Below are 22,407 nucleotides of genomic sequence, written 5' to 3'. Positions count from 1 at the left end.
ATATTTCGAACCTCTCTTAGTGATTAGAGTAGTGCCCACACACATCAAGTGATACCTCAATCATAGTGAGGAAGATCGTGAAGAAAGATTATCAGCAAAGGAGATTCAGCATCAAAGATTCAGAGAAAGAGATCCAGGTTCAGATATTGATAATGCTCTGCTACAGAAAGGAATCAAGGGCTAGATATCTGAACGGAAGGAGTCATTATATTCCGCTGCACCCAATGTAAGGTTTCTTAAACTTTATATGTGTTTATTTCATCGTTTTAGAAAGTTCATATTTAGGATGTTAATAAACATACTTGTGAGTAGATCTAAGATCCTGGTAAAATAAAATTCCAACATTTAATTCACTTGAGTATGCAATTTTAACTTAATTGTTGAATTGTTGTAAATTAGTGCTTGAAATATGTTGTATTTGTGATATTACATTATTATGGAAAGTTTGATTAGGTTTGGAGGAGGTTTAGGTCGAAATTGAGGAAGAAACCCAAGTTTTTTGGTCTGCTAGAATCGGTCGACCGGTTGGTTTTGGTGCACCAAAACCGGTCCACCGGTTGACCTGCAGGGGGAATTCCTAGGTTTTCTTCAAAACATGTTTTTGGCTTGGGGTGGTACCTATCACATGTTTTAGGTTATTTAGGTATTGTGTAGCCTATTTTGGGATTGTTGGAAGTTAGGTTATGTTAGATGTCAGATTTAGGGTTTTGTCCAGAGTTTTGATTTAAGACATTCATTGAGTTTTGGTTATCGTGACATAGGAACGGGATCACCCAGCTTTGTTTCTACTCAAGTCGGCCCACACACCTGATTTCTGGATAGAGGTAAGAAAAGTATTATGCATCACTTAGGGTCAAGCAATTAACCATTGTGTTGTTATAGTCTCGATTATAATCGAGAACCTGAATATATGTTTGCTAAGCCTCGGTTATGACCGAGGGTTGAAAACGGTCATAACCGTTACCAGTAATTACTCTTGAAACCGCAGATAGATTTCTTACTTATCATTTGCTGTACCAGGCAACGATGGTGACATACGTAGCTCGTGGTTAACGAGTGGTAAGAGTACTTTATGAAGTACCAAGATTGTGTAATTGTTTAAGCATGTTTTGTATGATGTGATTAAATGAATTTTATATTCTTTATAGATTTAATCACTTTTCTTGTTAATTCTCTGTGACTCACAGATGCTATATGGTGTAGGTAAAGGGAAGGCCAAAGTTGAGCAGTCATGAGTCTGAGGTCGCAACAGCAGTGTACATATCAGCTGGGTGGACAGGATGTTCTATTTTGATTGTATTTTGAAATATAAACTTATTTTGTAAAAGTACTCTTAATCCAGATTGTAAATGTTTTGATAACAGGGGGTCCCCGTAGATGTTAGTACTTATCTTTTATAAAAAAAAAAAAAAAAAAGAAGAAGAAATTTTATGAGTTTGTTTTAAATGGCAAAATTTTAATTAACCACACTTTTTGATATAATTATATAAATTAGTAAGAAAATTTATAAAAGCACACACATGGCGTCCCTGTTGGAAAGGACGTTACACTCACATTTCATCAAAAAAATCAAAAAATCCCAATCAATCACACCATTTTCGGCCATAGCAAGAAATGTCAAAAAAAAGTTTCAAAAGTATCACAAAAACATGATTTCCATGCAAAAAATTGCTATAAAAATATTGTAGACTTACGCACAATGAAGAGATGATCCACCAAGCTTCCAAGAATCAATCAAGAGCTTCAAAATCTCCTCCAATGGTGAAGGATATGCCCAACCCGAAATGGTAGTCAAGAATGGAAAAAATTTGTAATTTTTTAAATGTTATGATTTTCAAGGGTTTTTACTCTTCATCTACATAAGGCTTTTTTTACCAAAAAAAAAAAAAAAAAAAAAACGCCATTTACCTCAAAATTGCTATTATAACCTCTCTCTACCATTTGGGGGCTAAAAGACAATTTAATTATTTTTTTGTAAGTTATTTCCTTGTAAATAATTTCTTTCTTCCTTGTAATTTATTTTTCTTGGGAAAAGTGTAATAGTTGAGAAAAGTATTTTTTGGGTTTTTGGAATGTAATTTTAGTATATGCGTAGTATTTTCAGTGCTGCAGCGCCAAGTCGCCAACAACTAAAGCGAGATCCGGATTACACATGAAAGTTCCTAATGTATGGTCATACCGCTAAAAACTTGAGAGCAAATGTTTATCCAAATTTTAACGATGATGACGTGTCAAGAGTAACAACACGTGGCACGAAAATACTAGGGCTAAATTAATGAAGAATTTGTAAAGTCATGACTGTTGGAGTAACCGTTAATCATGAAGGGTGGTCATGACCGTTAGAATGGAAGTTAGACTGTCATCCTTACCCCTAACTTGAGTAAGGTGGGTGTCTCCAAGAAGGAAAAATGATGGATTAACACCTTCATAAGTGAGATGAACAATCACCACACACCTACATACAAAGTTAGTCTAAGGGGTAGATGATATTACCCCCACCATAGACATAATGACATTCTCAAAGGTATATGGGGACATCCACACGACAGTATGACTACTAACAACGTACAAGGGGTCTCGAGGGTCACCTCGAGATGACAATTGTCACCTTCCCCAAGTTGGGTCTTGGGGGTGTCACCCCAAAGTATTGGCTTCTATCCACGAAGGTGGTCAACAACCATGTTACACCCTTAGGAGACCCTCATCGTCAGTGACTATTTCAAATGTTCAAATCTCACGAAAAGCTCAAAGACAGTTATCAACCCACGAAATAGCAGGATATTATCATAAAAATTAGACTTCAACTACCTCCAAAAATCAAGGAGACAGTTAAGATAGCTCCGCGTTGGTCGCGTCTCCTAAAGCGAGAAGCACCGACCCTTTCCTCTATATAAGGGGTCACCCATGACCTGGGAAAGAAATCTGCAATTTTGAGCACTTAGAGAAAAAACTTTTTCATTCTTTGCATTCAAAAGCCTGTCTCCAGTGTCTTTCTTTATATTTATTGTAAATTTCGGTGTCATTAATTTCATTTATTGTTACGATTTTAGTTTAAATCTCATTTATTACGACTCCGCGTCGTTTAGCTAAAAATCCAATCAACATATAGTAAATATGTTATAATTTTTATTAACTAATTTATTATATTTAGTTTTTTTATTAATTTTTTTTTTAAAAGTGAACATTTTAGGGTGTGTTTGGTAACACTTTTTTAATTAATTTTTTATTTTTAATATTAGAATAGTAAAAATATTTTTCAAATCATGTTATATAAAACTGTTTTTATTTTTCAATTTCGTAATAAAGAATCTAATTTTTTTTTTTTTTTAAAAAAAAACTTTCAAAAATTTTTTAAACAGTTTTTTTAATTAATATTTAGGACTCTGACCCCAACTTAAACGTTGAAAACCGAACCGAGATCTAGTCCCAAACTTGGACCCGCCCCCAATCCCAACTTCGAACCCATTTCCAGATCCGATTTAACTAAAATCAACAAATGAAAATAAAATTTACTGAAACATTTTTTTTTATTTTTAAATTAAAAAACAAAAATAATTATAGAACACTTTTTTTATTTTTTAAAAGTAAAATTTTAAAAACAAAAATTTTACTTTAATTTTTGAAAACAAAATAATTTCCAAAGTTTTGAGCTATTTTACATCTCAGCTATTTTCCTTTTAGAGGACAAAACAGCCCAACCTAAATCAAGTGTGTGTTTCACTTTCTGGGTCCTTGTCTCTGTTGTCGGAAGAAAGAACGATTAGTTCCCATGGCTACTAGCTCCGCTACCCGAAAACGACCCAAAACCTAATTCGGTTCCAAGCTCAAACATTTGAGGTACTCCATCCTAATTCTACAGTATTCTTGTTTGGGATTTTCTGCCTCATCTTCTTATCTATAAACATAACAAGTCTATTGAGATGTGCCTTTCGTTTATTTCCTAACACATTGTGAGGTTGTGTCTTAATTTTTGGTTCGAAACTGGTTATGGCTTTAGTATGAATACTAAGCCCAATCTCAAAGCTTCTTTTTTCTTTAGAGGAATTTTCTTTTCCTTTTGCTCAGTCCTTCTTGAAATTTGTTTCACAATGAACTGTTATAGTTATAGCTCTAATCAATAAATTATGTCTTCCACCAATTAAGGAATGATTGAGAAAGTAGAGGTTTAAACTTTAAAGCTTGTGAACTAAGATAATATTTATGGAATTAGTATGGTTATAATAAGGAAAATTCGTTTTTTTTTCTTCCAAAATTGATGTTCGAGATGTAAGTTTTGCAAATTTTGGATGTTAAATTATAGGAATACAAATGGTTGGATATCATGTAAAATTGGTGAACGAAAATATCTGAAAGATAGTCCCATTGGAAATTTTTTTGCTCATCCTATGGGCAATATTATATTTCTCTTCATATTACATATTAAAGTAGGAAGAAGAAATATTAAATAAGAAAACACAAAGCTTTCATTTCTTGGCTTGTAAGGCATGAATTATTTATCTCTCCTTGTAAAATGAGTGATCTTTGACAGTTATAATGTTTTTGCTGCATATACTATTAAGTACTAACAGAGAAATAACCTTTTTTTCCATATTGTTTTCACTTTGATCTCCTTTTCCTGCTAATGGTTATATGCAAATAGACTTTACAGACATACAAGAATTGTAGTACTATTGTATTGTGATTGCTATACTCTTTTACTTTACAAACTATAAACTCTTATGCATTTGTCCTTATAGACCCAATGTTTTGCATACTTTCTCTCTTTTAAAACTGTACTGCTATGACAATGTAAGTTGTTTAAACTGAAGGTCAATGGACAGTGATAATGACGATTTTGGTACTCTTCATCAAGAAAACATGGATGTCCAACTTAAAACATCAAATGATTTGGACTTGAATGTGGAGCAGGACAATCGCAGTCAAAAAGTGGCACATGCTAGTTGCAGTACTCACTCCACTTTTTCCTCAAAAGATGAAGTTGGTGTAGATTCAATATTACAAATTGGCACAGAGTTCGATTCTGATGAACATGCCTACAAATTCTACAACAAATATGCTAGGTTGGTTGGGTTTAGTGTTAGAAAAGACTGGGTAAATAGGAGTAAGGTACATGGTCAGGTGGTATCTAGGAAGTTCACCTGTTCTAAGGAGGGTTATCGTCGGAAAGACAGAAGAGATGTAAATGTGAGGAAACATCGGAAGGAAACAAGAACTGGTTGCTTGGCACATATGATTATTACTCGTCAACCTGATGGTAAATACCGTGTCACACATTTCGAAGCTCAACACAATCATGATAATGTCAGTCCGTGTAATGTCCAAACATTTCCACTGCAAAGAGAATTAAGTGTAGATCAATATACTGCAGCTGATTTGATAGAAGATTTTAGACCACAGTCAAAAGAAGCATCTGTTTCTATGAGTAGGCAGTTTAGAGTCCGAGATTCTCTAGATGATTTTTCTTTCAATTTTGATAATTATCTCAGAACGGAAAGAACACGAGATATGAAAGAGGGAGATGCAGCACGCTTGATGCATTATTTTCAAAGGCAACATTTTGAAAATCCATCATTCTTGTATGCATTACAGCTTGATATTGATGATAAATTGAGTAATATTTTCTGGGCTGATGATAATATGGTATCAGATTATGACCACTTTGGTGATGTTGTTTGTTTCGACACAGTTTGCAGAACAAAGGCAGACCATTTTCCATTTGTACAGTTTATAGGAGTGAATCATCACAAACAAGTGGTAATCTTTGCTGCTGCGCTTTTATATGATGACACTGTGGAATCTTATAAATGGTTTCTTCGAACTTTTCTAGAGATTATGTCTGGAAAGACTCCAAAGACCATACACACTGATCAGGATGCGGCAATTATCGAGGCAATCCAGTCAGTCTTGCCAGAAACGAACCATTGTGTTTGTGTGTGGCAAATGTATGAGAATGCTGTCAAAAACCTGAGTCGTGCTGTAAAAGATGCTCAATCATTTGCTAATGATTTAAAGAGCTGTATTTATGATTCGAAGGATGAAGAGGACTTCGTTCATACGTGGGAGACCATGTTGGAAAAGTATAGTCTTCAACAAAATGAGTGGCTAAAGTGGATGTTTAGAGAACAAGAAAAATGGGCTGTGGTATATTGCAAAAATTCATTTTTTATTGACACAAAGGGCTCACATCTTGGTGAAAGTTTATTTAATAATTTGAGAGACTACCTAAATTCTAGTCTTGATGTGCTTCAATTTTTTAAGCACTTCGAGAGGGTGGTAGATGAGCAACGGTACAAAGAAACAGAAGCTAGTGATGAAATGGATAGATGTATGCCAAAACTTATGGGGAATGTGGTTATCCTGAAGCATGCAAGTGATGTTTACACCCCAAGGGCATTTGAAGTTTTTCAGCAAGGATATGAGAAGTGTTTAAATGTTGTTGTTAACCAGTGGAGTGAGAATGGACCATCATTTGAGTACAAAACTAAGAAATTCGGGCAAAGTCGAGAATACAACGTTACGTTTAACTCTGAGGATGATACGGTGATATGCAATTGTAGAAAGTTTGAATGTGTTGGATTCCTGTGTAGTCATGCATTGAAAGTTCTTGACCACAGAAATATAAAAGTAGTTCCCTCCACATATATATTGAAGAGGTGGACAAAAGATGCAAGGTTAGGGAGCATGAAAGAGTGCAAGGAACTCCCCCCCACCCATGATAATCCTAAAACTATTGTAGCAAACCGTTACAAGGATTTGTGCCACAAAATTCTAACCTTGTCTGCTAGGGCTTCTGAATCTGAAGAAGCATATGTATACGCATATAGACATCTTGATGAAGTGATAGAAGGGGTTGAGAAAATATTGAGATTAAAACCTGAAGAAGCTCAAGGAGTAACTTCAAGTTGCATGGGCGCAAATGCCTCTGAAAATGAACAATCACAGGTTTTCATAGATGGAAATGCAATTGACGATAAGGATAACAATAAAGCAAACCACGGGGAGAGAGCGGTATTGGATAGAGATCAACTAACTATTTTAAATGAAAAAAGCTCTGCTACAGAAGGAATTTCGAATGTAGAAGTGCTTCCTCAAAGTACTATTAGCTGTATTTCTAACTCCCTGGCTGTTTATGTTTCACCTTCAGCCACAACAGGAAATCACATTATGCAGGTACTAATTTGCTAGGACTGTTACTTCCATATTTGGTTATAAATTTTATGTATCCTATCTTCCATATGAACATGCAGGGTTTATACAATTTTGAAGCAAATCAGGTGGTTAAGAGCATGTATGAACAGCCAAATCATGTTATTGACCTGCAAACCAATAGTAATTTGTACCAACCACCAAACTTTTATGCTAACCAACAGGATTCACCCAGCCAATCCCAACTATTACAGGTGAGCTAGCTGTTTGTTGAACCCTATTTCGAGCATAAAATATAATTTGAATTTTGAAGTAAGGTTGTTATATGTGACTTTCATATTCTTCATGCAGGATCCACTAATCCATAATACGTATCCAGAATCTGTATCAAACACTACGCAGCTGAGGCAGGTAATCAAAAGTAGGAAATCGAAAAATGAGAACTGACTTGCAAATTATTTTCTATTTTTTCTTTTGAAACCCTATGTACGAATTATAATTTGTTTATTTTGTTTTCACTGTAGGAAATGGATCTTGATATCCAACATTCACATTCAGCTTCGTTCTTGCAATTTGATCAAAGATACAGAGCTCCAGATACTCCATATCTTGGTCACAGTCACAAGTAAAGGAAGGATAGATGTTTAAAGTGACACCCTTTACTAATCAAACATCAGATGTAAATGTTACTAGCAGCAGAGTCTTAGTCATACATGGGTAAATTTTGTTAAGTCTAATAAGTAGAGTAGATAGTAGAAAAAATAAAAGCCATATTCTTCTAAGTCGAATACTAATTAATTTCTCAATTGAAAAGTAAAATATGATTACATTTACTAGTAGTATCTATACCTCCATTTTCTATTTCTTCACTTGTCTTTTTTACATTCTCTTGATTACTTTTAGCTTTAGGATGTAATTAGCACAGGGAATATCTATTTGAGTTTAGAACATGTTATATAATGTTCTAGAACATGAGCTGGAATTTATAATGGGAAATTTCACTATTCAACCATAATAAAATACTCCATATCAAATTTTAGACCCTTTCATCACTTTAAGATGTTTGAGATTCAAAAAACAAAAGAGAAAAATGATGTAGCATTTATTACAAACATTTATCTTAAATAATTACTATGAACATAAGAGAAATTCATACCCGTCTAGAAAATAATACACAAAGGTCCTTCTTCACTATATCACTCTTGCTCGTCCAGCTAAGCATTCTGGGAAATCGAATCCCATGATTCGTGCCATACCTCTTCCCAACCTCTAAAATAGTCTCAACGCCCAATATTGTACTGCAGGTGCGAAGCCATAAGCTATTATTTACACTCATGTTGTACTTCCAAACTCAACTTCTTCTCATAGTTGGCCTTCTGTTTCAACATGTCCTTCTAAAGCGAGTGCATAAGTCTAGCGAATGAGTGCTTCCTCTAAGGAATCCAGAACAAGAACTCGAGATCTTCGACATATCTAAGTATGTCAGCCGTAATCAACGTGTTAGCCTCACGACCCAGTATTACTACCTCAACAAACAAGCACAAGCCAAGCTTGTACAAGTCTTCCGAGTTCTGACAGATCGTGAACTTATCTTGGAGTGCTTCTGTCTTCACACTATCAGATCGGTTGAAATATTTGTTGATCAATCAGTCTGGTCCCGAGCGGGCAACCTGTGCAGCCTTCTCCTCTATCGTTGGCCCCGAGGAGAAGTTCATGCCTGTAATGAGCGCAAATTCAACCACTCTAAATCTGAGCTCCTTTCGACCAATGTAAAACCGCATGTGCAAATCCTCCTTAACATCAACCTTCATCTTGTGCAACATGACTTGGTGAAATAACACTGAGGAGAATGTCAGGGGTACGACATTTCAAAAGTTGTCGAAACCGCTTTTTTTCACCGTGTTATTCAAATTGTACTCCTCAAACTGAGATTTGATTTTTGCAAAAGCACTGGTGCTTCTATATGTCACGCGGCCAGTAAAATGCTTGGATGCTAGAACTATGAGTCGTGGAGCCATCTAAAAAAATATATAACAAAAAAAATATCACTGATGCCCTAAAAAAAATTGTCGACAAAATGTTGACATCATGTCGATATTCTATCAATATTATCACACTTAGAAATGACAGAAAACAATCAAATCACATTGTCGACAACATATCGACATCCTGTTGACAAATTATCGACAAATTAGGTTAAAAAATTATTGTACTTATAGTGTCGACATCCTATCGATACACCTTCGACATCTTATCGATATAACAAATAAATTCTTTCAAAAATATATCCTAATCAAATGTCAACAAACAATCGACAACATGTCGATAACCTATCGATATACAGTAACAACACAAAAAATTCTTAAGCTCAAACTACTTTCAATTTTGGTCGACATTATATTGATAACCTATTAATATCTCATCGATAACATTGTTAAAACAAATAGACACCACTGATGAACATGCAGAAAAATACACATTATCCAAAATCTACAACAATTCAACTAATCTGAAGATCATACACAAATTTGCATCCAAATCTATGAAAATTCTAATTTTTTATTTAAAAAAAAAACTTACTTTTTTTACTGAGCTTGGTGGTGGCGACGGTTTGACTCCGAGTTCTCTTGGTGGTTCGTGGTCGTGGGTCGATGTGGTTCTTTGTGGGTCGTCCTGGTTCTCTTCATCGTCGTGGGTCGCCTGCGGGAAATGGAGAGAGAGAGAGAGAGAGAGAGAGAGAGAGAGAGAGAGAGAGAGAGAGAGAGAGAGAGAGAGAGAGAGAGAGAGGGAGAAACATATGGGTGATTGAGAGAGAGTTGCCTGCGTTTGGGGTGGGTTTCTATCGCACCGGTTTGGCTTCTTTGAGTAGTTTAGAAAAATAATGGTATTATTTTGTACAAATTAGTAGAAAATATTAATTTTAATATTGGAGGTTTTATCATGTTTTATTAATAAAATTTTCCATTATAATTAGATTATAAATTTGTTAGGTTTTATGCCCTAAATAAAACTCTATTTCAATGTAATCTATTTTATTCAACATCAATAAAGAAACAGAAGTATTTTTCATTCATTTGTGTATGTTTTGGCTCACTTTATCAATTGCTTGTCTAATTGATTTATAAATTCATCTTAAACCCTTTTCACATACTTGATCATGTTTATTGTGCTGTCATCACATTGGAAAGTAAACATGACTATGTGAATAAAGTTTCCTAGATTTATCAGACACAGGGTTTTACTGATATGATAATCTACAACAAGAGTTTACTTGTATTTGGAGAAATACTATGTTCTTTCCAGAACATTGGTTAAAGTAAAGCTCAGGTTGGATGCATGGAGTATGCATCGGAAGGGACCGATATTGAACTTTGATTTAGATTTAATTAAACTTACCGTAAAATCTATTCAAGTCAATATCGCCAAGTTGATCCTAGATCAAATGATCTTAATCCTGTTATGATTAGGCTCAATCTTGAAAGGCTATTCGTGTTCTTTGATTTGTTAGTTAAGCCTACTTTTAGGTCAGGGTGATACGTACATTTTGGGAACACGGTAGTGCAATTGAGTGGGAGCGCTAGCATAAACATGGAATCTATAGCTTCTATCTGGCGAATAGTAAGCAAAGGATGATCTCCTTCGAGCTTGACCAAACCAAAATAAATGGTGGAGATCTCATTTCACATAAGCTGAAATATCATTTATACGGGGTCAAGTGTTTTAAGGATAAAATACATGGTAGGGTGTTACGGTAATTTAATCCCTTTACTGTGTAGATCATTCATATAGAGGATCATTAATCACATTAGGATTATAACAATGGATAACTAATGATGTGTCTATATGGTGGAACATATAGAGCATTCTATATACTGAGAGTGCAATTCTAAGTTCTTTGCGTGGATTCAACGAAGAAGAATTAATAAGTTAGTGAATTTTAGTGCTAAATTCTTGATCTACTTATTGGAAGCTCGGTTATATAGACCCATGGTCCCCCCACTAGTTGAGATAATATTGTTTGTAAGACTCATGTAATTGGTTTTGATTAATCAATTATAATTCACGAATTAGACTATGTCTATTTGTGAAATTTTCACTAAGTAAGGGCAAAATTGTAAAGAAAGAGTTAATAGGGGCATATTTGTTAATTATGATACTTTGTATGGTTCAATTAATAAATATGATAAATGACAATATTATTTAATAATTATTTATAGTTATTAAATAGTTAGAATTGGCATTTAAATGATTGAATTAGGATATTGGCATTTTTGAGAAAATCAGATACAAAAGGTGTTAAAATTGCAAAATTGCAAAAATCAAGGCCCAGTCCACCTAGCCATGGCCGGCCACCTTTATAGGTATTTTAAGTTGATTTTTTCATTATTTTAATGCCATATAATTCAAATCTAACCCTAGTGGAATGCTATGAATAGATAGTGAAGGCTTCAGGAAAATTACACTTTCTGAATCAGAAAAACCTAAGCCTCCACTCTCTCTTCTCTAGCCGCCACTCTCTCTCTTGCTTCTTCCTTTGAATTTCGAAATTACTTTAGTGATTAGAGTAGTGCCCACACACATCAAGCAATACCTCAATCATAGTGAGGAAGATCGTGAAGAAAGATCATCAGCAAAGGAGATTCAGCATCAAGGATTCAGAGAAAGAGATCCAGGTTCAGATCTTGATAATACTCTGCTACAGAAAAGATTCAAGGGTTAGAGATCTGAATGGAAGGAGTCATTTAATTCCGCTGCACCCAATGTAAGGTTTCCTAAACTTTATATGTGTTTAATTTATCGTTTTAGAAAGTTCTTATTTAGGATGTTAATAAACATACTTGTGAGTAGATCTAAGATCCTGGTAAAATAATTTCCAACAACTGGCCTCAGAGCCATGGTAATTGATTTACTTGCAAGAAATTTGGACTTTAAAACGATTGTTTGTATGTTCTTTGGATGGTATCATGTTGTATTGAGTGTTATTTGATGATTGATTGATGTTTGTGAAATTTTCGTGAAAAATAATTGCGATTTTATCTCTGGAATTATTTTTATTGGATAGTATGGAAACAATTAAGCAAGTTAGCCTTTTACAGAACTTAATTTGGATTTTATTTGAATTAGTTATTATTTTTTGAAGATTTGAAAAAAATTCGGGGCTGTGCTGATATTTTCCTGCGATCGCAAATCTGTCCGTACAGTTTCGAATTTTTTTGTTTTTCTTCGATTTTTCATGCTTTTTCATGGAATTAACTTCCGATTTTTGGTATAGTTTTGTATTTATACTATCACTATTCCTAATTCAATTCTAATTATCATTTTGAATTAATTTAATATTTTTTAAATTTAATTTAAGATATTAGTGTAATTTGAATTTGAATAGAATTAGTATCTATCTTCTTGCTTAAAATATCTATCTTATTTTAAAATTTGATTATATCTTATCTTATTTTAAATTTAAAAATAAGATATTTATAATCATGTAATATTTAAATGATATAAGATATTTTGCTAATTTTTTAAATTTTGTTATTTTATTTATTTAAATTACATTTAAAATTTGAAAAAGATATTTATTTATCTTTTCTAATTTTTTATTTAATTTTTATTTATAAAATAACATTTAAAATTTAAAAATATTAGCAAATTTTTGAAATGATATTTAGGTTGGTTGAAACCTAATTTTTCAAAAATTGTAGGTTTATTTTTTTAAATTTTTTTTATTTAAAAATTTCGAATTTTTTTTTAAAATTTTTCGAAATTTTTTTTATTTATTTAATTAATTATTTTCGAAATTAAATATTTAATTTAAAAATTAAATAAGTCCTACATCAAACTATCCAACTAACCTTGTTGCAGGAGTGTGTGTTTTAACTTGTGTGTAAGTTTTCAAAACCTATTATTACTTGATTGCAAATAGCCATGGTTACCTTTTGCCAGATCTAATGATCTGATGGCTCCCTTGGTCAAGATAATAATTTGTAACAGGTATAATTTACAATCTTCTTTCATCTGTGTATGACCTAGCAACATGATAGGACCCATCCAAAGTGTGCCTGTGTGAGCCTATGTGTTTAATTTTATTATAGATGCATATAGGTTGTTGTTGCTAAAATAAATTATCATAGTTCTTGATAGAATTTATTTAGGCCCATTTAGTTTTTGGGCCTATTCAATTAATAACAGTTATTCTTATTAAGGTTAAATTCCTCTCTTTTGGGCCTTGTGTGAGAGTTGGGAGCCATAGAAATGGGTACGACATACTGAACCCAGCACCCCCTCACATGAACCACCCCAATTGTGAAGGCCCATTTGCATGATTTGAATGACTGTACAAGGTTAATTACACTAGTTTAACCTAATTAAAATTGATTAGCAACATAATTAATTTCATTTATTTTGAAATTAATTTAGAAAATCATAGTTTAAAGAATTTTATATTCTAAGCTAAACTATATGTATTTTCTTGTATTTAATTAAATATAGAATAATAACCATCTAGATTCTTTCTGGAACTTAATTTAAATTTTTCATTAAATATTCCTATTTAAGTTGATATTTAGTTATCTACAACTAACCAACTTAAATCTGAATATCTTTTGAATTCAAAATTTCAAAATTAAGTTGAGGAATTTTAGGCATTGGTTATTAAGATTCTTTAGATATTTTTTAAGTTAATATCTTTTCGAATATTAACTTAAAATGGAATATTTTAGATATTTTTTAGGTTAATATCTTTTCGAATATTAACTTAAAATGGAATATCTTCAAAATTAAGTGGTTACAACTTAATTTTAAATTTAATTAAATCTGATTTGAAAGATATTTAAGTTGATTTTTTAGATTCTTCTAAAACAACTTAAACAAGATATTTTCAAGTTTGTTCCATTATTATTCAAATTTATTTTTTGAATTTAATTAATAATTGAAAATTAATTAAAGTTGATTTTTTATTTAAATCAATTTTGATTTGTAATTTTTCATTATTATATTATGGAACTTGTTCGATATTTATTTGAATTTATTTTTCAATTTAAATAATAATTGAAAATTAATTAAAGTTGATTTTTTATTTAAACCAACTTTAGTTTGTAATTTTTCATTATTATAATATCGAATTTAAATGATTATACAAAATACATATATTATTTTTAAATAATGAGCTTTTAATCAAGAGACATTCGATCTCCATTGTGGGTTTTACACCGCGTTTGTTTTAGTGAGTAATCCTCCCTAATGGAGGAACGTTCATTAGCAATTTCGCACTGTTTAACCTCGCATGATAAGTAATTTGTAAGTGTTTTGTATGGTATAGATCACCCTAATGGTGGCGACCATACTTGACTTGCAAGTTATGAAACAATGGTGGAAGCTCATAAGATAGAATTGCCTTGACTCTCGCCTAAACGGGACAACGCTGAATTCCAATCTTGATCGAATAAAAGGTTTCTAGAATGGTTATCATTTTAGATGAGCTGACAACTCTATTCAATGGATGATGCTTTGACTCTCGCCTAAACGGGACACTGTATCAGTTTGTTGAAATACCTTGGAAAATAAACTATGTTAGATTTAGTATTTCTATAACATATGTCATTACTTGTTATTTTCTAAATTGTGTATGAATTTATGAGCCAAAACCTTACTTCTGTTTTATTGATGTGTTGTAGTGTCATTATGAATAACCCACACCCCGATCCTCTCTTAGTTACTATCTTAGCAAAAGAACTCTATAGTGTGAAAATGCATTCTGGTAGTTGCATTAACTCGCACCTGTTGATGATGAATCTGAAGTTCCAAAAGGCAAATCTACTAGGAATTGATTTATCAAGAGAACAATGGGTCCAACTCATCCTTAATAGTCTTCTTCGGAGTATAATGAATTTGTTATCTCTTACATGATCAACAATTCTAACTCCTCCGACATGGACAAGCTCGAAACAGAATTACGAGCCCATGAACGGAACTTGATTGCAATGGGTCCCCCTGGGTTTGCAATCAATAATCGAAGGAAAAGGACTAGGTATGAAGGATCTAGCAAGGCTGCTTCTTCAAGTACAATTATCAGACATAATCTTCTATGTTCGAATTGTAATGGAAAGGGTCATCATGAAGAACGATGTCCTGTGGCTTCTAAACAATTCAAACGAAGGTAATGCTTTTGTCTTTGAATCATGTGTTTTAGAGAACGACAAATCCATCTGGATTGTTGATTCTGGGTCTACTAACCATGTATGTTCTTCACTGCAGTTGCTTGAAACTTGGGAAAATCTGCTTCCAGGAGAGTTACAGCTTAAAGTTGGCAATGGCGAATTAGTATCGGTCAAAGCTAGAGGAAAAGCCCGCATCAAGTTTCAACAAAGATTTTTAATTTTAGAAAATGTTTTATTTATTCCAAACTTTAGTAGAAACTTGATTAGTGTCTCATGTTTGCAAACACAATCTTATATATTGAATTTTTCGAGTACAAATTGTTCAATTTCTCGTAATGGATTTCAAATATGTGTTGCTATAATGAAACAAGGGCTTTATGTTTTAAGACCGAGTACTCAAATCTCACTAAATAGTGAACTTTTCAGTGTAGCTAGACCTAGAAACCTAAAAAGAAAAGAGATTGATAATGATGATCAAACTTATCTATGGCATTTACGTTTAGGTCATATAGGCTTTGATAGACTCAATAGGCTCACCAAAGACGGTCCATTGAAAAATGTCGTCTTAGGTGAACTGCTAGTATGCGAGTCCTACCTAGAAGGAAAAATGACTAAACGTTCTTTCTCTGCAAAGGGAGAGCGTGCCAAAATCCCTCTAGGGTTAGTACATTCCGATGTCTGCGGACCTTTGAATGTCAAAGCCCGAGGTGGTTATGAGTATTTTGTCACTTTCATTGACGATTTCTCTAGATATAGTTTTCTTTACCTAATGCAAAAGAAATCTGAAACGTTTGAAAAGTTTCAGGAGTTTCATGCTTTGGCCCACAACCAATTAGGTAAATCATTAAAGATCTTGCGAACTGATAGGGGTGGAGAATATATGGACATGCAGTTCAAAGATCATTTAATTGAACTTGGAATTGAATCCCAATACACTGCCCCAGCCACTCCACAACAAAATGGAGTTGCAGAAAGAAGAAATCGCACTCTTTTGGAAACGGTTAGGTCTATGCTGAGTTATTCAACTCTGTCTACGTCCTTCTGGGGATATGCTATACAGATGGCAAATGACATTCTAAATGTTGTTCCATCTAAAGCAGTCCCTAAGACACCCGTCAAAATTTGGAATGGTCGAACACCTAGTTTACGCCATTACAGAATTTGGGGGTGCCCTGCTCATGTCTTAAGAAAGAAAGAAGGCAAACTTGAATCACGTACTGAAGTATGCATGTTTGTTGGAAATTCTAAAGAGACTAGGGGTGGACTATTTTATAGTCACAAGGATAATAAAGTGTTTGTTTCTACAAATGCTACTTTCCTTGAAGAGAACTATATTAAAGACTACAAACCGAAAAGTAAAGTTGTTCTAGAGAAATTGCTATCAGATATAAGTCCTTCCAATGTTCCGTCCTCTTCCACTCGTGAAGAAGAATCCCACTCCCTCAGTTGAACAAACTGAGAAATCTACTACTAAAGTTTCTGTTCAGAAGACAACCGTACCTCGTCGTAGTGGGAGGGTTTCAACAAAACCTGCTCGTTATGGCTTGGATGGTGAAATCAATATGGTCGTAGGTGACGGTATTGATGACGATCCATTAACCTATAAACAGGCAATGGCTGGTCCGCAACGGAAACGATGGTCAGCCGGCATGGATTCAGAAATGGATTCCATGAAAAAGAACAAAGTCTGGGAATATGTAGACGCACCTGACGACTATCATCCGATAGGATGTAAGTGGGTTTACAAGAAGAAAAGAGGAGCTGGAGGCGAAGTCGAAACTTTTAAAGCTAGACTTGTAGCGAAGGGTTATACCCAAAGAGAAGGCGTGGACTATGAGAAAACTTTTAGTCCTATTGCCATGCTCAAATCCATCCGAATTCTTCTCTCCATAGTTGCTGCTTTCGATTATGAAATCTGGCAAATGGATGTCAAGACTGCCTTCCTTAATGGGGTACTTGAAGAAACCATCTATATGGAGCAACCAGAAGGTTATATTCTTCCTGGGCAGGAAAAGAAAGTTTGCAAGTTAAACACGTCTATCTATGGACTTAAGCAAGCTTCTCGCTCATGGAACAAGAGGTTTAATGAAATCATCAAGACCTACGGCTTTCTTCAGAATGAAGATGAACCTTGTGTTTACCAACTCAAGGAAGACCAAATAGTAGTATTCCTGGTCCTTTATGTTGATGACATTTTGATCATTGGAAACAATGTCAAGAAAATGACTCACATTAAGGAATGGCTCAACACTCAATTCGATATGAAAGATTTGGGTGAAGCAGCCTATGTTCTTGGTATTCAGATTATAAGAAACCGGAAGAATAGATCTCTTGCTCTCTCTCAAACAACCTACATAGACAAAGTCTTAGAGAGATTCTCCATGAGCAACACCAATGGGGCAAACATGCCTTCTAGATATGGTATTCGTCTATCTAAGGAACAGTCTCCGACTGATCCTCAAGAGATAGAGGACATGGCGAATATTCCCTATGCCTCTGCAGTTGGAAGTCTAATGTATGCAATGTTGTGCACTAGACCTGACATCTGTTATGTTGTTGGAATTGTGAGCAGGTATCAGTCTAATCCAGGACAAGAACATTGGAATGCAGTTAAGTATATTCTGAAATACTTAAAGAGTACAAGGAATCTTGTGTTAGTCTACAAGGGTGGTGCTTTAAATCCCATAGGCTACACTGATTCGATTTCCGAGCAAGTCTTGAAGACAGGAAATCAACATCTGGGATGGTGTTTACTCTTGGGGGTGGAGCAGTGGTTTGGAGAAGTGCTAAACAAACCGCGATATCGGACTCAACTATGGAAGGCCGAATACATAGCGACGAAGGCTGCTAAAGAACTTGTACGGCTAAGAAAGTTCTTCACCAGCATAGGTGTTGTTCCTGGAATGGAAAAGCCTCTGGTACTACTCTGTGATAACAATGGAGCAATAGCAAACAGTAAAGAACCTCGAAGCCACAAGAGAAGCAAACACATTGAAAGGAAGTATCACATTATCAGAGAATACGTGGCAAGAGGGGATGTACTAGTTGAGAAAGTTGACACAGAGGACAACCTAGCTGATCCATTTACCAAAGTCCTGGCCGTGACAGCCTTTGAAAAGCACCGTCAGAATTTAGGATTAATTGATATGTACTAATTAGTTTTATATTAGTGCAAGTGGGAGTTTGTTAGGTTTTATGCTATAAATAAAACTCCATTTCAATGTAATCTATTTTATTCAACATCAATAAAGAAATAGAAGTATTTTTCATTCATTTGTGTATGTTTTGGCTCACTTTATCAATTGCTTGTCTAATTGATTTATAAATTCATCTTAAACCCTTTTCACATACTTGATCATGTTTATTGTGCTGTCATCACATTGGAAAGTAAACATGACTATGTGAATAAAGTTTCCTAGATTTATCAGACACAGGGTTTTACTGATATGATAATCTACAACAAGAGTTTACTTGTATTTGGAGAAATACTATGTTCTTTCCAGAACATTGATTAAAGTAAAGCTCAGGTTGGATGCATGGAGTATGCATCGGAAGGGACCGATATTGAACTTTGATTTAGATTTAATTAAACTTACCGTAAAATCTATTCAAGTCAATATCGCCAAGTTGATCCTAGATCAAATGATCTTAATCCTGTTATGATTAGGCTCAATCTTGAAAGGCTATTCGTGTTCTTTGATTTGTTAGTTAAGCCTACTTTTAGGTCAGGGTGATACGTACATTTTGGGAACACAGTAGTGCAATTGAGTGGGAGCGCTAGCATAAACATGGAATCTATAGCTTCTATCTGGCGAATAGTAAGCAAAGGATGATCTCCTTCGAGCTTGACCAAACGAAAATAAATGGTGGAGATCTCATTTCACATAAGCTGAAATATCATTTATACGGGGTCAAGTGTTTTAAGGATAAAATACATGGTAGGGTGTTACGGTAATTTAATCCCTTTCTTGTGTAGATCATTCATATAGAGGATCATTAATCACATTAGGATTATAACAATGGATAACTAATGATGTGTCTATATGGTGGAACATATAGAGCATTCTATATACTGAGAGTGCAATTCTAAGTTCTATGCGTGGATTCAACGAAGAATTAATAAGTTAGTGAATTTTAGTGCTAAATTATTGATCTACTTATTGGAAGCTCGGTTATATAGACCCATGGCCCCCCCACTAGTTGAGATAATATTGTTTGTAAGACTCATGTAATTGGTTTTGATTAATCAATTATAATTCACGAATTAGACTATGTCTATTTGTGAAATTTTCACTAAGTAAGGGCGAAATTGTAAAGAAAGAGTTAATAGGGGCATATTTGTTAATTATGATACTTTGTATGGTTCAATTAATAAATATGATAAATGACAATATTATTTAATAATTATTTATAGTTATTAAATAGTTAGAATTGGCATTTAAATGATTGAATTAGGAAATTGGCATTTTTGAGAAAATCAGATACAAAAGGTGTTAAAATTGCAAAATTGCAAAAATCAAGGCCCAGTCCACCTAGCCATGGCCGGCCACCTTTATAGGTATTTTAAGTTGATTTTTCCATTATTTTAATGCCATATAATTCAAATCTAACCCTAGTGGAATGCTATAAATAGATAGTGAAGGCTTCAGGAAAATTACACTTTCTGAATCAGAAAAAACCAATGAAAATAAACACATATAAAGTTAGAAAACCTTACAGTGGGTGCAGCGGAATAATATGACTCCTTCCGTTCAGATCTCTAGCCCTTGATTCCTTTCTGTAGCAGAGCATCACCAAGATCTGAACCTGGATCTTCTTTTCTCCTTCTTTGATGCAGAAATTCCATAGTCTTCCATACTATGATTGAGATACCACTTGATGTGTGTGGGCACTACTCATCTCACAAGGATTTTGAAATTTGTCTCTATTTTTCTCTCTCAATTTCGTGGCTGATAGCATGCAAGAGAAGAGACACAAAGGTTGCTTTATATAGGGAGAAGGGAGAGCACAACTTTCCAAATAAAACAGTTTCCTCTTTTACTGTGTAATTGATTAACTGCCTTATTTAGTGTAATCCACCACTTTCCTATTATAGCTAGGCTTTGATTAGCAATTACATGACAATTAAAAACTAAAAATAATAATTGAGAAACACAAAGGGAGTGCTCGGCCATAGAGGGAAATGGGCCTCACTTGGATTTTGCAGTTTCCTCAATTTTATTTCAATTTCTCCAAAAATGCCATTTTTCCAATTCTAATCATTTAAATGCCAAAACTAATTATTTAATAACTAAAATAGATTATTAAATAATATTGTCATTTAAAATAATTATTAATTAGACATACAAAGTCTCTTAATTAATAATTAAACCTTGAAACCCTTTTCTTTACGATTTCATCCTTAATCTGTGAGAATTCATAAAGTAGACATAGTCTAACTTTTAGAATTATAATTGATTAATTAAAATCAATTAACTGAGTCTTACAAGCAGTATGGCCTCAACTAGTATGGGGACCATGGGTCTATATAACCGAGCTTCCAATAAGTCGAACCGAATTTACCAAGTAAATTCCCTAACTTATTAATTCCTCATTGAATCCACACTTAGAACTTGGAATTGCACTCTCAGTCATATAGAAACGCTCTATATGTTCCACGATATAGACACGTCATTAGTTATCCATTGTTATAACCCTAATGTGATCAATGATCCTCTATATAGATGATTTACACTGTACAGGATTAAATTACCGTAACACCCTACAATGTATTTTATCCTTAAAACACTTAACCTTGTATAAATGATATTTCACCTAAGTGAAATGAGATCTCCACCATTTATCTTCGTTTGGTTAAGCTCGAAGGAAATCATCCTTTACATCTATTTGCCAAATAGAAGCTATAGATTCCATATTTATGTTAGCGCTCCCACTCAATTGCACTACCGTGTTCCCAAAATGTACGTATCACCCTGATACAAAACTAGGCTTAACTAACAAATCAAAGAACACGAGTAACACTCTTGAAATTGAGCCTAACCATATCAGGATTTCGATCATGTGATCTAGGATCAACAAGTGATATTGAATTGAATAGATATTACGGTAAATTTTAACATATCTAATCAAAGTTCAATATCGGTCCCTTCCGATGTATACTCCATACATCTGATACTGGTGAACTTTGCCAATGTCCTGGAAAGGACATAACACTTTTCCAAGGTGTAAGAATACCTATCGCTGATTATACCATGTCAGTCTAAATCCAGTGTTCTGACAAATCAGGGAATAAACTTTTGAACATATAATAAAGATTATATTCCACTGTGCTGACAACACTATAATCTTTAACCAACTCATATGTTCTGGACTTAAAAAGAATTCATACATTATATACCTATAATCATGAAATAAATCATGTGAACCATGCAACATAAAATGTTATTTCTGATTTTTATTAATAAGTAAATCTGATTATATGAAATGAGTTTTATTTAGGGCATAAAACCCAACAGGCCCAGTCCACCTAGCCATGGCCGGCCACCTCTATAGGTATTTTAAGTTGATTTTTTCATTATTTTAATGCCATATAATTCAAATCTAACCCTAGTGGAATGCTATAAATAGATAGTGAAGGCTTCAGGAAAATTACACTTTCTGAATCAGAAAAAACCTAAGCCTCCACTCTCTCTTCTCTAGCCGCCACTCTCTCTCTTGCTTCTTCCTTTGAATTTCGAAATTACTTTAGTGATTAGAGTAGTGCCCACACACATCAAGCAATACCTCAATCATAGTGAGGAAGATCGTGAAGAAAGATCATCAGCAAAGGAGATTCAGCATCAAGGATTCAGAGAAAGAGATCCAGGTTCAGATCTTGATAATACTCTGCTACAGAAAGGATTCAAGGGTTAGAGATCTGAACGGAAGGAGTCATTTAATTCCGCTGCACCCAATGTAAGGTTTCTTAAACTTTATATGTGTTTAATTTATCGTTTTAGAAAGTTCTTATTTAGGATGTTAATAAACATACTTGTGAGTAGATCTAAGATCCTGGTAAAATAATTTCCAACAAAATTAACTATTAATTTAAACTTAAGATAATTGGCAT

General features: G+C 33.9%; 1 protein-coding gene across 2 annotated transcripts; it reads left to right on the top strand.

Moving 5' to 3' along the window:
* The first annotated feature begins 3,669 nt into the window (after positions 1-3,669).
* LOC115717393 (protein FAR1-RELATED SEQUENCE 5-like) lies at positions 3,670-8,007 on the top strand. Of its 2 annotated transcripts, none has more exons than XM_061115449.1 (5): positions 3,670-3,837; positions 4,809-7,170; positions 7,248-7,400; positions 7,498-7,557; positions 7,671-8,007. In XM_061115449.1, exons 2-5 carry the CDS (start codon positions 4,813-4,815, stop codon positions 7,773-7,775), a joined length of 2,676 nt encoding a protein of 891 aa, XP_060971432.1. In that variant the 5' UTR covers positions 3,670-3,837; positions 4,809-4,812; the 3' UTR covers positions 7,776-8,007. The 2 variants fall into 2 exon arrangements, with proteins under 2 accessions (XP_060971432.1, XP_060971433.1); XM_061115450.1 differs by having other exon boundaries at positions 3,680-3,837; positions 7,498-7,567.
* Positions 8,008-22,407: the final 14,400 nt, after the last annotated feature.

Source organism: Cannabis sativa, chromosome 5, assembly GCF_029168945.1.
Source record: "Cannabis sativa cultivar Pink pepper isolate KNU-18-1 chromosome 5, ASM2916894v1, whole genome shotgun sequence".
NCBI classification, from domain to species: domain Eukaryota; kingdom Viridiplantae; phylum Streptophyta; class Magnoliopsida; order Rosales; family Cannabaceae; genus Cannabis; species Cannabis sativa.
This window is presented reverse-complemented; position numbering and strand designations above follow the sequence as displayed.